The sequence below is a fragment of the Lacerta agilis genome, chromosome 3 (assembly GCF_009819535.1).
Source record: "Lacerta agilis isolate rLacAgi1 chromosome 3, rLacAgi1.pri, whole genome shotgun sequence".
In the NCBI taxonomy this organism is placed as follows: Eukaryota; Metazoa; Chordata; class Lepidosauria; order Squamata; family Lacertidae; genus Lacerta; species Lacerta agilis.
The window spans coordinates 88,895,398-88,912,875 of NC_046314.1; the positions used below are offsets into that span (position 1 = coordinate 88,895,398).

The window sequence follows — 17,478 nt, forward strand, 5'->3', positions numbered from 1 at the left end:
ATGTTAAGTGAAATGATAAAGTTTTGAATGCATCTTGTAGTGTGCTTACCACAAGTAGTATCACCTGTCCTGGATGAGTGAAAAACCATTCTTTAAATTCCATTTGATTCCATTCTGCAATTCCAACTGTTATAAATCTTAAAGTACATTATATAGTTAAAATAAATTAATACATCTGTAGTAAATTCACTAGGCTGTTTTCTAGCATATTATACAGGAATGTAAGTGAGAATGGAACTAGACTTTGCAGGAGACATAAAGCTGCCATTTCTCTACTCTTATTATGTAACCTCTCCTTAGGATGTGGGGGAGGCGTGACATTGTTTCCTGTCTTTTTAGGTTAGGGAAGGGAGTTGAAACATGCAAGGAACCCTCCCCGCCTTGATCAGGGCCAATGGGAGAGGGGAATATATTGTAAGCCACCTCAATAACTTCAGTTAGTAGGTGGGACATAAATACTCATAAATACACACACACACACACACACACACACACACAACATGTAGTGTGGCTTTAGTACTGTGTGATGCCCTAAGCCTGCCAGCAACAGAAAATAGTGTGAGAAGGGTGTGCAGCAATGTACAATGCAATGACATCGTGTTAAACTATGAATTACTAGCTGACCCGGCCACGCGTTGCTATGGTGAATAAGTTGGATTGGAAAAGGAAGTATAGTGGGAAAGAGGAAATGCATAGTTTTCATACCTTAATTTGTTGAAGTGTAGGATGTGTGTAGTCTGTTTTGATGTGTAGTTTTTGTCTCTGTCCAGTTAGGAGGTGTCTTTTTATGATTGTCTTGATGGTTTGTTTTGACGTCTTTTGGAGGGTGGCAGATTTTTTTGTATAGGAAGACTTTTCATCTGTTGAAGGTGTGGTACGTGTAGAATGTAAAGAAAAGGACACCTTCTACTTATGTAAAAACACCAGGCAGGCCGCATAAATAACCCAGAGATGCATTTTATTTAAAAGGGTACATTCTAGTCATTTTAAAAAGGGGGTGATTTCCGTAACGTCCATTGGCCGGACTGAGAAGGTGAGTGGGGCGCATCCATCCACGGGCACTAGGTTGGTTAACCATGGTGTTTGTTTTGCACTGTCCTGGTTGTAGAGGTGGGTGAGGTGAGGTAGGAAATGGCGGACGTGGCTAGGAAGGGGGAGAAATAAGGACCCAGGGGAAGTTTTTTTTTCTGGCCGCGCTGGCTGTGGAGGTCGGCAAGGAAATTGCGGGCACAGGTCTTTTTTCCGCCTTTGCTCTTTACAGGCGGAGTTTCCGTTGTTGGAAAGCTGATCCCTCTGGAGGTGGACGACGGGCGGGAGGGCGGGAGCAACTTGTGGTGGGGGGCTTTCTGGGTTGCGGTTTGCAGGGTTCGGCTCTGCGACTGTGGATACGTGCGAGGGGACTGCAGAAATTGGGGAGGCGTGATTTTATGATGGACTGGCTATGTGCAGGTGGCGGAGGAAGCGGCACGAAGTGCGAATGGGGTAAAGTTTTGCTTTCGGCGCTCAGTTCTGTACAGGGGGTGGTGGGGACGGAATAAGCTCGCTCTGTTTAAAAGTCGCTGCCTGTGGAGGTGGGGGAGGGAAGGCAGCAACTTATGGATGGGGTCTTACCGGTTTGCGGTTTGCATGTCTCGGCTCTGCGTGTTGGCGACGTGAGGTTGGCAATGGTGGGTGGCAATTTGCAGGTCAGCAGGAATGTCTTAGGGGGATCTGTTTTTGTATTGGCTGCTGGCAGTGACGGTCGAAAAAGAGGAGGAGGGGTAGAAACGGGTGTACTGTGCTATACCTTCAAACATCCACTGGAGGGGGTAATTTTTTTATGTAAAATCATATTTTTACCCATGAAAGGTGTAGTATATTTGCAATCCAGGCATGCAAGATCACTCCCATATACCCATGGAATGTTGTGTCCAAATTTGAAGGCAATCGGTCAAGCGGTTACGGAGCATTGCGGCTACATCAAATGACCCATCTTGAACGTGTATATATATATATATATATATATATATATATATATATAGTGAGGAAAAGAGCCATGAAGCTATGACAATTTATTGTCTCTTGTACTGTCTAGTTACATCTTCATTTAAAAACATCGTAACTTTACAAAATTGCAAAAAATAGTAATCATGAGTTCAAGCTTTGTTTTATATAATTACACTTGTACATATGTATATAAAACATGGTTCAAAAGCATTTGTCTAGCGGAAGGCTGCCCCGCAAGACGAATTTGTCTATGGGGCTGCCTCGCAAGACGATTTTTTTTTTGTCTAGTGAAAACCGCGGTTTGCATTGCCGCTTCGCTAGACAAAAAAACCGCTAGATGAAAATATTCGCAGAATTAATTATTTTCGTCTAGCGGGGCACCACTGTAAGGTATTCTCTCAAGATGGTCCTAAAACTGCCATAGCTGTCTTCAGTTTAGGTATGCTGACAGAATGTTCTAGGTTTCTTCATGTTACAACTAAACACTTCTAGTTTGCCACAAAGCTGGGGTTGGGGGTGTCAGGGCTTTGCCTTCAGAAGTTTCTATAATAGCTTGATTCTGTAGCAGCAATCACTTTAAGTTATGGTAACATTTATCACATAGACTGGCAGTATTTCACTAACTACAACATTTTGATTTGTTTGTTTATGGACTACTGGAAGACTTGGATTCAGCTTCCATTCTCTGTGATGTAATGGCTTTCTGCTTAACCCAGTCTGCCTGGATATTGTTGTTCCTTTCACTGACTCCCAATGTTTCTCCATAAGTACAGTGGCTTCCTGCTGGGGAGTCATGGACCTTGTTATGCCATGATGAATGTATGCACCTTGGCTATTCCATTATCTGTTTTAACACCATAAACCAAAGAGGCATAATCTCTGCAAACTGTTGAATCACCAACCGATTAGCTCATAGAAGATTGATTAGCTGATGTGTCTCTGTGGTGGAACAAACACCTTGGATCATTTGGCCCTTGCCCAGCCTGTCAGGCTGGCATTCAAAATGATCACAGTCCTGACAAAAACTTGCCCTCAAATGCTGGGACACAACTCTTGTTGGTTCAGATGGTGTCTAATGATCAGGGTATAAAGCAGGGTTTCCCAAACTTGGGCCTCCAACAGTTTTTTGGACTACAACTCCCATCATCCCTAGCTAGCGGGACCAGTGGTTACAGATGATGGGAGTTGTAGTCCAAAAACTGCTGGAGACCCAAGTTTGGGAAACATCAATCTACCACCATAAGAACTAACAATTTTGCTTTCACTCATGGATAGAATTACACATGTGACCTTCTGGGTTTACCATGTAATGGCCTCGGCATCATTTACTACAAAGGGAATGTGTTTAGAAGGGCTAGGAAATACTACTGCTCTGCCAACACTCTACTGCCAGTATATTGAAAAGAATTGTGTTAGAACTAAGCAGGCCATGACTGCAGCAACTTCTAAACCTAATTAAAAACCTAAATGTACAATAAGAAAAAGGATGAAGTTACTTGCCTTTTATTGTAATAAATAATTTTACAAATTTATGTAACTTCTCTAACACAGATACTTACCTTCTTACCATATCATACATGGTATTTTCAACATTTCCTAGCCACAGTTCAGCAGGACCTCTAATACGAACATTCCTAGGAGACAGTAACTGAAATTTCAGCACTTAATAAAAACACATCGTTAATGTCTTTTTTCTATTCTTTTTCCACTCTAGCCTTAAGGGTTTTGATTTTTTAAACTCAACCTTTTGTTTACAAGGGAGCCAGTAGCAGTCAGGATAGAGCCTCCTTCCAAACACCCGCATCATTGGTGCTTACAGTGCAGGCTGGTGCACTAGGTTTATTAGGGCACAACCCTGCAAAGGAGACGTGCAAGCAAAAATATGAAACCCCAAAATCTCGAAGTCACATTCCCCCCTGCACCTCCACCCCCTTACATTCTTCTATTTGAACCAAGAGAGACCCATTTATGTCCATCTTCTCAAGCTCAAAAAAGCCTACTACAACAAATTGCTTGAAAATGTATGAGTGGTATCCAACTAACTTGTCCTGTAAGTGCAAGGATTTCCAATTATGCAGTGGATCGTTTCCTCCTCTCCTTGCCACACATGTGCCCTGTGCCCTCCCAACATCTGTGCCAGCAGGTTGGGGGAACACTCAGAACAGATTTTGGAGGCACATGGCAGGGAGTTCTGGTGTGTAAGTGGAAATATTTGCAGGGATGGAACAAGTTATATGGATTATAGAATTATGACTGATACCTTAAAATTAAAAATAACTGTATACCGTACTTTGGTACTAGAAGAATTTCCCCTTCAGCAGATCCAATCATTAAAACCACTGGAGGTCTCTGTTCTTGTGGGCGTATATATAACTTCCTTATATTTGCAAAACATTTCACAAGATGAGGCTGCAGCAAATATGTTAAGCAAAATAAAATAATAAATACTCAGCCTATAACTATGTGTAAAAACATTAAAAAGTATGATGTATGTGATATTAAATATTACCTGCACAACATCATGATTTTTGCTGTCAGCTAATATTTCGATAAGTTCAGCATTGCTGAGAAAATAAAATCTTGGAAAAACCATACGTTTAACTTCAAGATAGTCCTGTCCCCAAAATTAAAAATGAGACAAAATTTGACTAAAAATTATAAAGTGAAAATGAAACTATATAACAGCATCCTACACTCTTCATCGTCTAGGAGTGTGTTCCTCATTTACGTCAGTTTCCTCATTCCCTCCCTCTAATTTGTTCTTTGCCATATGTTCTTTTGGATTTTGTTGAAATAGATGTGAAAAGAATGCCAATATCATACATGGTGCCAGTCTGAGGCTGTGGGACTGAATGAAGAACTAGCCTTAGTCTACCCCATTAAGAAATCAGAGGCTTATTCATGCAACTATATGCATGCTCTGGCAATAGTGTGAGGTTCACTGAGGGCCAACTCACACAACATAGAATCATAGAATCATAGAGTTGGAAGAGACCACAAGGGCCCTCCAGTCCAACCCCCTGCCAAGCAGGAAACACCATCAAAGCATTCCTGACAGATGGCTGTCAAGCCTCTGCTTAAAGACCTCCAAAGAAGGAGACTCCACCACACTCCTTGGTAGCAAATTCCACTATGGTAGCTGCTGGCAAAGCATTACCTGCATTATCTCCCAATCTTGATTTCACAATTCAACATAAACTTGTCACTGGCTGGTGAGTGGAGAGTTCAATCCTAACAGCCCTAGGGTGATGCTTCCGCACAGGAACATGAAGCACCACCCAGCAGGATGGCACCGTTGTTCAATCCTGCTGGCTACAGTGTGCTACTTCGCAACCGCTTCCTTTTGTCTTTGCTATACAGCTCACCTCCCCTATCTGTTCCTGAAGGGAAATAAACCCAACTTCCCCACAGCAGAAGTCCTGGAACTCTTTACTTCAACAGACATCTCACCCCTTTTGTTTCTGGGGGGGGGGGATCAGATGCAGTTAATCTGACAACATTTGAAGGACTGTCCTTCAAACTCCCCATCTTAGTGCAAACATTCTGGTGGCCCAAATAACAACAGCCCATACCTCACTTCAAATAGGTCTTTTGGGGGTTGCTTCTGCTGCAATTAAAAAACAGTATTGTTTACCTCAAGAGCCTTCTGTATTTTCTCTAAGTGTGCATTGTTGGTTTGCAGAGTTTCAAAAACTCCTGGTGTTGTAGTTGCCCTAAGAGCATTTGGATTATCTTCTGTACGTTTCATGATATCTTTCCATTTGCTATCAACTTGAGAGAAAAGATTTGATTCTTCTGGAAGCTGTCTGTTTTCAAAAAAGCAAATATTCTTAAAGCATAAAATGTAGAACAATGAATTTGTCTTCATGGAGCAGTTACACTATCCCAGTCTGTATTTAAAGCACACACTTACAGTAACACTGAATAAACAGTGTGTCCCACAGGACAAAGGAGGACTCTTGGAGCAAGGAATGGATCGGGCAAAGACAAGCACCTGGGCAGAGAGGCAAGAGGCCAGGGAACTCAGAAAAAAGGGAAGCTAGGATGATGCATCAAGGTAGATGAATGAAGCAAGATGGGGGCATTGGGGGAGAACTGCAGAATAAAAGGTGGGTTGTGGTTTTTTTTAGGGATTAATAAACACTAGGGAAAAGGTACATTCACATTAAACATACAGAGACAAACAAAGAAAAGAAAACCAAAGTCCACAGACAGACAAGAAGTAGAAGTCAACCATAATATAAGTTGTCTAGTTTCACCTCAGACGAAGGCAGGAAATGAACTGAGTGAGGATGGGAAGTACATACACACTCAACTGAACATTTTCTGACTTGGACACTAGGTGGTGATATAACCCAAGTGATAGCCTTCCGCCCATAGTAAATCAAGGTTTGTTTGGGAGTGAGCCTGAGTTCAAAGCTAATAATAAGCCAACTCATGTCTTAACTCTGGGTAGCACAGCAGCAGCAGCAGCAGCAGCAAGATCAGGGGAGAACCCCAGTAGCAACCATTTTTGCTCTCAGTACCTACACCAGTGATGGGGTACCTCTGACACGTGGGACCAATTGGGCCCAGCATGCAGGGGCGGAGCAAGGGGGCGGGAGGGCGGGCTGACCCAGGTACCGCCCAGGGGGGGTGACACCCGTGGTGGGCCCCGCCCCCGCACCAAGGGGTGGGTCAGCGAGGAGGGGTGTTGCGTGACACCCCTTCTCGCTGGCCCGCCCCTCGGCTCCTTGCCACAGCAGCTGAGCGCTACAGAAGCCCTTTAAAAAGAAAAAGAAAAGAAAGGGAAGGAGCCACCGGCGGAGCAAGCAAGTGACTGCTTCCCTTTCTTCTTTTTTCTTTTTAAAGGGCTTCCGTAGTGCTCAGCTGCCGTGGCAAGGACTGGAGCCGAGCCGAGGGGTGGGCAAGCGAGGAGGGGCGTTGCGTGACACCCCTCCTTGCTGGCCCATCCCTCGGCTCCTTGCCACAGCAGCCGAGCGCTACAGAAGCCCTTTAAAAAGAAAGGGAAGCAGCTGCTTGCTTGCTCAGCCGGCGGCTGCTTCCCTTTCTTTTTCTTTTTCTTTTTAAAAGGCTTCTGTAGCACTCGGCTGCCGGGGCAAGGAGCCGAGAGGCATGCCAGTGAGGAGGGGTGTCACGCAACGCCCCTCCTCGCTGGCTTACCCCTCCGCGCGGGGGCGGGCCCCCGCCACGGGTGCCACCCCCCAGGGCAGTTCCTGGGTGGCCCCCTGCCCCCTTGCTCCGCCCCTGCAGGTGAGCATTTCTGATCTAGTCCTCAGGTTGAAAAAGATTCCCCATCTCTGACTGCTACATGCTTGCTCATTCATCTTCAGCCATGGTTCCATTTAATATTATAGGTGTATTTGGCCCCACTGTAGTTCCCACCAAACCAAAAGAGTACCAAATACATTTCAGAACAGGATTCAGAAAAAATATATTATGATGAACAAATTCATGTTTTATTTTAGCTTAGACATGGAATCTTAATTATTCAGTATAGGTGAGACAGTACTGCTGGACCAAACCTTACCTTTTTATTTCTGGAGCACAAAAGATTGGCTCAAGATAAATCCAATTTCTTTGACAATTCAACCATTCCTCCAGAGTACAAGAAAACAGGTTTAGTTTACGATCCCAAGCATCCACAAGACTCTACCATAAAACAGAATAATCATAAACTGAAGCAATATCATATAATCCTCTTTTATAAACATGGCTTAGCAAATCAAACTCACAATCAGACTCACAACATCACAGGTTGGTAAACTGATATATTGATTACTGCAATGTACTCTATAAGGCTACCCTTATGCGTGGTGTGGAAGCTGCAATACAGGCAAGTCCCCGTTTGCACAGGGGTTGAATTGTGAGGCACTGAACGTGTTGGCAGAAAGCTCAAATTCCTGCTGTGTCCTACCTTGCCCCTTCCAGGACCAAAACCAAAGTGTGCGTCAGCAATCGCATGGGTACCAAATGCATGCAAACTGGGAGTTGCCTGTACTGCAGAATGCAGCAGCAAGATTGTGAAGTGGTGTGCCTAGGCATGGACATGTAACATCTTGTTAAAAGAACTTCACTGGCTGCCAATTACCAGTAGTTAGTGGGTCAGGTTTAACATTTTGGTATTAATGTACAAGTCCCTAAACACAGTGCTGTTTTTTTAGAAAAAGAGGTGCCGGAACTCACCATGAATGCCTCCCTCTTTCTCTTAGAATGGCAATGGCACCCACCTGAGAGCTTCCAGAACGCACTTGAAAGGTGCCAGAACAGAGTTGTGGGGAGTTCCCGCTGAAAAAAAGCTCTGCCTAAACAGCTCAGGACCAGGTTACCTGAAACCATGCCTTCTTCCATATAGACCTGACTACACATTGCTAACATCATCAGAGACCCTCCTAGTTGTGCCACAAGCTGCAGGTCGTCTGTCAACAATGAGGAAGAGAGCCTTTTATGCGGCGGTACGTAAAATCCAGGAAAGCCTTTCACCCAGAAATAAGGCATGAGTCAACATTGTTACAGTTCCAACACATGCTGAAAGTTTCTTTTATTTCTATTGGATTTTGCTGGTTAATGATGCCTACCTTTGTGGTTTTAAATTGATCTGACTACAGATTGTCTTCTGATTTTAATATTATTGTATATTTATATAATTCTTTAATTAATTAAGAATTGTAATTATTTAAAGCATTGGTCTTCAACTGGTGGACTGCAACTTACAAGTGAGTAACAATTATATGTAAAGCGGGCCACACATGCAGTGTTATGACCATTTTTTGGAGACAGAATGCAAAGGAAATGTAAACGATAGAGGAGGAGAAAAACATAGATGAACAAATTTTATATAGATAAAAAACCATACATAATTTAAAATTGAGAAATGGTTCTAGTGTTAGAGCCATCTGAGAAGTTCAAACATTACTGTTTTAAATAATCATTTTGGGAGATGTTGGATTTCCAAAATGGAAAGCAACTATGTATGACTGAATAACTGAATGCAAACTCTATTCAAACATCTCAAGTAAGATTTACCTTCATTGGTCCAATGAAACAAGAACCTTTAATTGTTGAAATTGTCACTTGAGAATCTTCTAACAAAGCAATTACATCTTCAGCAGATGAAATAATAAAAGTAGCTGATGTTTCAGTGCGATATTGAGATAAATGAAAATCAGTTTTGGACCAAATGTCAATTATCTTTTTCAGCATCGCTTCAACAGTTGCTTCATTGGTTGCTGTTACAGATACTTCATTTATTTCTTTTCTATACTGAAACATCTAAAAGTTTAAAAATTAGAAACATTTTTGTCTGCTAGTACACAGAAAGAGATAAATATCGTTAAATGAATAACTGTAATATATATTCAGAAAATGTATTCATTTTCAAGATTTTTTCAAGTAATTTTCAAGATTCCCTGTTTGACTTGAGGCTAATGCAATATCCGTATTATTGCCACCTCCATGATTTCTCCTGATAAAATTTATTCGTATACCCCTATGGTACATTATACACAGTTCACCAAAAGAAGGAAAACAGAAATTCCTGTGCTCTAGATAGAATGTAATGGTAGTTTGATTCCTGTGACTTCACAGTTACGTCCCCTGCCATGCTACTATCATTCGAATGATGGAATAACACTTGCGATGTGCACTAAGTAAAAATAGAAATTATTCAAAATGTACAACCAACACAAAATTCTGACTTTTGCACAGAAAAGTCTGGCACCTGGCCACAGGCTGAAAATCCAGCATGGCCTCATCTTGTATCTAATTATGTCAATGGCTGCTTTTGAAATCAACCAAGTTCTTTATTCATATCCCCTAGTTAGCCAGGCTCCCTTGGGGGGGGGGGGACTCTGCTGCTGAGCACGCAATGATCACGTGAAGAGGCTTAATTAGAAGCCTCGGGAACATGCAGGTTCTCAAAGCTTTTTGGCTCCATTTCAGATATCCAGTGACCTGAACCATCTATCTAAGAAGAGACCAACTGAACTGATCCCAACAAATATGGGCAAGACAAATATTCTAGTTCTCTAGCCACTTTAAAATGAAATACATAAATCTATAACTGTAAAACTTGAAAAATGCCCAAGAGACTACAAAACCTAGAGGATTGGGGGGGGGCTATTCTACAGCATAATAAATGGTACTTCTATATTATAAATCATGCAATTACATTGAATTCCAGAATCTTATCCAGAGTCAGTCTTTTATCCCCAATAATTGTCTGCTTAACAGTATTCTGTATTGTTTCCCAATGCCGCGACTGAAGACAGGGATTCCGTAAAGATATAATGATAGGCAAAAATTCCTTGAACTCATACAATGATTTCTTCATAGCTGGTAAAATAGTATTTTCTGGCAAACCTTCAAAATATGAAAATATTATGGACACATCAAAACAGTTTTCATAAAGAAGTTTATTTCAAAAAACATTTCTTTCTTTTGTGAGCTTTTTCCGGTCTTTTTACATGGGTGCCTTCATAGCTATTCTACTTTCCCAAATAACATTCTGAATAATTTTCTATTTACAAGGAATGTGGCATCCAGCGGTGCTGGGCGGAGGGGGTTTCAGCTCCCCCAGTGTTTTGGGGCAGGGGGCAGCACCCTCAATATTGAGGGGGCTGCTATCCCCCACCACCCAAAGCACTCTCCACGCACACCAGCCTCAGCGCCAGCCTCCATCCAGCAGCCCAGGAGCAGGGTGGCAGCTGGGACAAGCACAGGAGATCTTTGCTCCACTCGTCCCATTCGCAGTCCAGCAACCTGGGAGCCCAGGAACTGGGTGGCAGCTGGGATGAGTGCAGGCAATCTCTGCTTTGCTCATTCCAGCTGCAGCCCAGCAGCCTGGCATCCCAGGAGACAGGTCGGGGCTGCGACGAGCAAGCGCGGAAATGGCATACGCCGGGTGGTGTCACATGACACATCACGTGACCACGCACTCTTAATGTGGGGGGCAAGTCGGCGCCCCTGGTGGCATCCATATTCTGAACTAATATTTGACATAATCACAACAATCAAGAAGTACATACAGCTAGGTTTATTTCTCTCACAAATAATCATTCCTTGGAGTTTAAAAACCAGCCTGCAGTTTGGCACAATGAAATGACCAGGGGAGACATTTGGGCAAGCACAATATGATTTGTTCTCTTTGTCCAGAACACTGCTATGTCATCATTATCTATCTTTCATGTTAAAATAAACTAACACAGTGAACAAAATAGAAAATTCTTTCCAGTAGCACCTTAGAGACCAACTGAGTTTGTTCTTGGTATGAGCTTTCGTGTGCATGCCCACTTCTTCAGATAACACGAAAACTCATACCAAGAACAAACTTAGTTGGTCTCTAAGGTGCTACTGGAAGGAATTTTTTTATTTTTTTATTTTGTTTCAACTATGGCAGACCAACACAGCTACCCACCTGTAACTAACACAGTGAAAACACTGGCCAATTTAGCCTTTTGTTGCTAAAGCTTCATAGCCGAACTAAAGCCAAAGTTGTCATTATTCTATTTCAAAACCAACTTTTTAACATCTAAAGAAACCATTTTTATTTTAATTAATTCATAACTACTGCAATTGTCTTTTTTCTTACCTTTTTCTAGAATCTGTACAATCTGCATGAATCTGTTAACATCTCTTTGAATTAAATCCACATCAAGGTTCCAAAAAATCATATGTTTCCACTTAAAAAAAAGCCTAGCCCATTCCTGTCTTGAATCCCACAACAATTTACGCAATACTAGATCACTTTCAATTTCAGAGAGCTCAACAGTTGCCCTCTGACAGTCTCCGGACTGAGCTCCATGTGACATCTTTTCCAAGGAAGTAGATTTCATCTCATTAACTGAACTGTCAAAAACAGTCTGGTAATTTGCATAGTTCAGTATTTTCTCATTAATATCAGCTGCTTCTTCTATTAGGCTTTCAATAATCTCATTAGCCGTCTTAGGCAAGGTTTCACTGAGGAGGAGGACAGGGTTTCGTACCTAAAACACAAAATAAATGATAAAGTAATCCCAAGAATATGGTGGAGAGGGGGCAGCCAGGAATTTTCATACATCTTTGATAAAAATCTGAGGCGAATTTGGGGGTTCACCTTGGTTTTGAGTTGGGTTCTAATGAGCTGCTGAAGCTTGTTTCTAAGTCTGGTTTGGGAGAACTTTGAAATTTTTGTGGTATAATTAAAGCAGCTGTCCATCACACAGCTTCCATATTACCATCTGCTAGAGGCAGGTCCACTTCCAAATATTCTTTTCCATCACGTCTCTGTTTAACTTCATATATTTTACATCAGGCACAGTCTAATTTAATTAGTTTCTCATTTTACCAACACCTACCTCTGAAAACAAAAATGCAGTCAGAGCTAACAGGAAAATTAAATGCTCCTATGCTTTGGTCTCATTCCTCTGCAACTATAAACAAGGTAAAAACGGTATTTCACTAGTAACGTACTTTGTTTTTGTATTCCCTCAGTTCAGCCTGAAGATTGTCAATATATTCTGCCAATCCTTCATTGAACTTTATAACATAATCATCCTTCATTTTTTCACAAATGAGGATAGTTGACTGAAGATTCTGGAGTGTTCGCACAACAGTCTGATAGAGAGCAAGTTGCTGAAGTGGAAGAAAGATGTCATAGTCTTTTGCAATGAAGTAGAGCTCAGAAAGACTGTTATACTGAATCTTTATTTTTGGTAGTTCTTCAGAAATTTGTTGGAGATATAGCAAATGTTCAATGAATCCATCCACTGTCACTAGTTCTTTGCTCAGCTTTGCAACTGCTGTCCTGATGACCTAAATGCAATGCAATATTAATAAAACATTTGAAGAAGTATATGAAGAAGTGTGCATGCACACGAAAGCTCATACCAATAACAAACTTAGTTGGTCTCTAAGGTGCTACTGGAAGGATTTTTTTTTTTTAATATATTGTTAGACTGCTGGGAAGAAAAAGGAGGAAGTGGGCAAAACCATCTTGGCTGCTGACTGGAGAAGCTGCAACCCGGAGATTGGGGAGCATGGCTGGCTACTCTGCACTTAAGCTGGCTGAAGGTATAAGAGAAACAAGGAGAGACACTCTGGAGATGTAACGGTGTGGATTCTCTTCCTCTCCATGTAGATTCAGGTGTATATCGGTGTAAAATAAGCCCTATATCTTAAAACGCAACAGCCTTCTCCATGCCCTGAATTTACAACAGAAAAATGACCCTGGGTGAGTGTCTGTACCCCCTTGAATATTACTACCACTTGAAAGAGATTGGGGTGGCATGTAACAATATATATACCCCCCACCAATATATATAAAAAATTTCTCCAGAACAGTTGTTCTCACTATGGGGCAGGACCCAGAGGTTTGTGAGTAGGGGATGAGTGTTTCAAGAAAGGAAAGGGATTTGCAACAAGCAAATCCAAAGACACTTTCCTGGTAGCAGACAGTATATTTATCTATTGAAGCATTTATATAACCATTATATCATGAAAAATCAAGGCAATGTACACTGCTAGAACATAAGCAACATTAAATAAAATTAGAATGTTAAAATACAACTAATCATTAAGGTGTTCTGTCTCAAATGGTTCTGGAAGCCAATAGGTTGCATAATATTCATTCATTCATTCATTCATTCATTCATTCATTCCTATAAGTGTCTAAGTATATATCTATCTAAGAAGTCCACAATCTCAACTGGGGCATAAAGGACAGGGAATTGAGCTCTCAAAAGTAATGGTTCTTACTATCCATACTGAGCAGTAGTACTTTGTGCACTAGCTCTATATTGTTACTAGACTTCTGACTAGCTGTTCAATACTTTCCCTTTTATGGTCACCTTTCCACTTTAGCCTGCTGCCAACAAGTTGCTGAATCTCACCAACCTGCTAGGTAATAGTGAGTTCAGTAAGTTTATTGTGCTAGCTGAAGGTCATGACAAAAGCATAGAAACACAAGCAATTTCAAATACTAAATATAAATCAAGGCATCTACTAAAACAAACAGAATCCTCAATTTCTGGTGAGACTACCACCAGACTCCACTACTACACAAAGTGTACTTCAGATTTAGACCTCCAAATTCCCCTTACAGTTCATGGCTATTTTGTCCAATTCCATCTTCCTAATATTCCCTGCTGCCAATGCAGAAAGGGGTACTTTCTGAGTAACTAATGCATTGGAGACATTCAGTAACCACTAAACCCACTCCATCGGGGAAAGACTGCTTCCTTGAACATACAAGAAATGTGCATGCACACGAAAGCTCATACCAAGAACAACCTTAGTTGGTCTCTAAGGTACTACTGGAAGGAATTTTTTATTTTATTTTGTTTTGACTATGGCAGACCAACATGGCTACCTACTTGTAACTGGAACAAGGGTTTTAGAAAGTGATTCTTTGGGTTACCATGTAAGGGCAATAACAAATAATGAATAGTATTTTCTAACTAGGTAATATTAGAGTCGCTTCATCCCCAATCCAATCTCCCCCAACACCTGCACTAGCAAAGAGACTGCAGCCAGGTAGCTGCCCCCAAGGTGAGAAGGTAGTGGTTCCCAGTGAGATTTGCTTACATCTGTGATGGTACTGGGGCAGGAGGCGGCTGTAAGGAAGACATTATGGTTGGGCATATCTTCTACACACACACACACACACACACACACACACACACACCCTACCTTTCCAAAGATTTCTCAGTCTTTTCTATGACTGGCATAAGTATTTTGCAAAATTTTGATTTGCACTGGTGGCAGTGGATTTTTTTTTTCATATAAGGCATTTATCCTAAAAGTTTATTGAATGAAAAACTGAAATACTTACTTCTACAAGATGTACATTCTTTGCATCCATTACTTCATAAAAGCAGCTAAGAATTATACTAATGAGAGCTTCAAAAAATGGGAGACAATCCTTTTGAAAGTTGAAACTCTGGACCTTAAACATAGAGATGTTCTTTTCAGTGATCATACATACAATCTCCTTTATATCAGCGGTATAGTTTTCCAGAATGTTTCTGAACTCTGCCGCAGACATTTCTCTATTTAGTGAAAATATAGCGTCAGTTGTATTTTTTGCTTTATCAACCATATTGCAATAATTTAAAAAGTTTCTGCTGTAAGATTCTATTCGGCCCAGTGAACAACTTTGAATAGACAGAAGGTTCAGAATCTGCAGAGTAAAACAGGAAACAGATGATAAACTTAGAAGTCAAAGGCACATTATTCTAAGCCAAAATGTTTTTGTGACATGCAGAAATGATACTGTAATTATCAAGAAAGCCCAGGTAGCTAATTCAAATGTAATGCTATTCTGAGATTCCTTAAAACAAGCTAAACTCTGGTAAAGTCCTCCTCCCTGCTGTTTGAGGAAAAGAGAGAGTATGTGAGCCCAGTGCCTTCCTTGGGCCAACTGAAGCTCATACTCAGTGCTAAATCATTCAAACACAGCAAGTTAGTAATATAAAACTGAAACAGCATGGTTGCAAATCTGTATTTAACTGTATTTTAGCTAGTGCACACATAATCCAATAAAATAGATCATCTATTGCTGCTGGAACATTTTGGAAACCAGGTCCTCTGAGTGAAGAGTAGACAATCAACACCCATTTGAATCTTTGTGCATGTTTATTTGCATTACTAGTTGCAAATTGGCTATATATTCACCAAATACCAATATATTTGTCAGTTGTCAGAATAAGACATATGTGGGCTGGATTTGTGGCAATATCATATTAATTCTTCTAATGCCATATCACGTCTATAACTGAAGAAGCAAAATGGAGCTAGCAATAAGATGTAGTTTCTGGGTACTGGGGGAATTCTGCCAGGTGTACAGGAAAATATTTGTTTTTAGATTAAGATAAAAAGAAAGCAATGCCCCAAACAGGCTAACCAGATCTGACCTCCAGGAGTTACATAATGTTGAAAGCAACTGAGTATGAGTTTGTAGGAGAAGGGTAAGAATAGGATGCATTTGCCCTTCTTGAGCTCCTAACTGCTGGCAGTATCCAGGAGGCAGGATTAAGGTTGCAGGAATATGCACTATGAGATTAAAACAGAGCCCTCAGCATGCTACATAAATCAGTTTCAAGAAGAACAACTAAAGAAATTAAGCATTTTCCCTTTTCTCATTGTCTCCAGCAACCTCTTTCTTACCCCACTATTTAATAAAACACTCTGGTGTTTGGACGTTAGTCCTTCAGCAATGCTGGAGAAAATTTATCCATGTCAAAACCTGCTCTTTTCATTTTTCGTATGTGGTATAACAAAAACTTGCTACTCTAAACACATCTGTGATCAATAAAGTTGTGGACATTTCAATACCAAGGTGTTGTCATGTCGTTCACACAGCAAGAATGGCCTCTGGGTTACTGCGCCCGCAACCGGTTTGCCTGGTACAAAATGACCGGTCTCCCCATCAACCGGAGGGCGCCCTTTGCGTGGCCGCGCACAGCACCCCCAATCCTCTGAGACTCCCGGCAGAATGCTCCTAGTCCACCTCCCCACATCACAGCCCTTGAGGTTCCCCCTAAACCTCAGTTCAGAATGAACCAATCGTGGTGGGCGGAGGCAGAGCCAGGAGAGCGGACCAAGAAGGGGTAGTCTTCACTCCAGTCCGCTCTTAGTGTATGTAAGAGGGCGGAGCCTACGGTTTTAGGCCTTGGGTGGAATCCTTTAGTCTATCTTCCCTAAATGGGGGGGCGGGGCGGCGTGAAGCAGTGACACAGTCTGTCCCCCCACGGCGGCGATCCCAGGGTTTCCCGTAAAAGGGGCTGTGTTGAAGGGAGTCACTGGCCATACACTGAAAGGCTGTCAGTGCATTCCCATGTTGCGGTGAAATGGGGGCAGGCTCTCTGCTTAAACATACGTCTTCCAGAGCCAGCCCATTCTCCAGACAGATCTGTTAACCCTGATGTGCCTCAGATCCCTGGCTGGGGACTGGGAGGGATAAACGCCCAATGCCTAAACCAAGGTCTTCCTACATCTGAAAGTTTAAATAAAGTTGTGGCCAATTTTAATCCAATAATAATAACAATAATAATAATGAACTTTTATTTATATCCCGCCCTCCCCAGCCGAAGTCAGGCTCAGGGCGGCTAACATCAGATATATAACATTGGTATAAAATCAAACAATAATTAAATTACCTCCTAAAAACAGGTCAAAATCAAATATCACGTCATGTGTCATTCATTTCACCCGGGTGGCCTCTGGGGTCTGGGGTCTCTGCCTGGCCACGCAAAGAGCTTTTAAGTGCCCCACTTTCTTTACCAGGCTTTAGGAAGGCCTCACACAGGCTCTGGGAGGATCCCATGAGACCTTCCCAGGGCCTGGTAAGCAAAGCTGAGAGCTTAAACGCTCTCCGCCTTCCATGGGCAGCAAGCCCTGCTTGGCACACCAGCTTCAGAAAAGCAGGGATGGTCACACAGGGGTAGTTCCAGGTTTGTTCTGATTATATGTGATTTTGTCTTTTATCACACTATCCCCTGGAACATAAAAACATAC

General features: G+C 41.8%; 1 protein-coding gene across 1 annotated transcript in view; it reads right to left on the bottom strand.

Annotated features, from left to right (window-relative positions):
• DNAH14 (dynein axonemal heavy chain 14) overlaps positions 1 to 17,478 on the bottom strand; it is a 122,549-nt gene that overhangs the window by 86,594 nt on the left and 18,477 nt on the right. The window contains exons 14-24 of the mRNA XM_033145458.1: positions 14,795 to 15,142; positions 12,436 to 12,777; positions 11,576 to 11,969; positions 10,157 to 10,347; positions 9,013 to 9,258; positions 7,517 to 7,638; positions 5,621 to 5,792; positions 4,496 to 4,600; positions 4,277 to 4,395; positions 3,546 to 3,620; positions 50 to 137 (exon numbers count right to left, since the gene is read on the bottom strand). Of these exons, the coding sequence (XP_033001349.1) occupies positions 50 to 137; positions 3,546 to 3,620; positions 4,277 to 4,395; positions 4,496 to 4,600; positions 5,621 to 5,792; positions 7,517 to 7,638; positions 9,013 to 9,258; positions 10,157 to 10,347; positions 11,576 to 11,969; positions 12,436 to 12,777; positions 14,795 to 15,142 (2,202 nt within the window). The remainder of the gene's footprint in view (positions 1 to 49; positions 138 to 3,545; positions 3,621 to 4,276; positions 4,396 to 4,495; positions 4,601 to 5,620; positions 5,793 to 7,516; positions 7,639 to 9,012; positions 9,259 to 10,156; positions 10,348 to 11,575; positions 11,970 to 12,435; positions 12,778 to 14,794; positions 15,143 to 17,478) is intronic.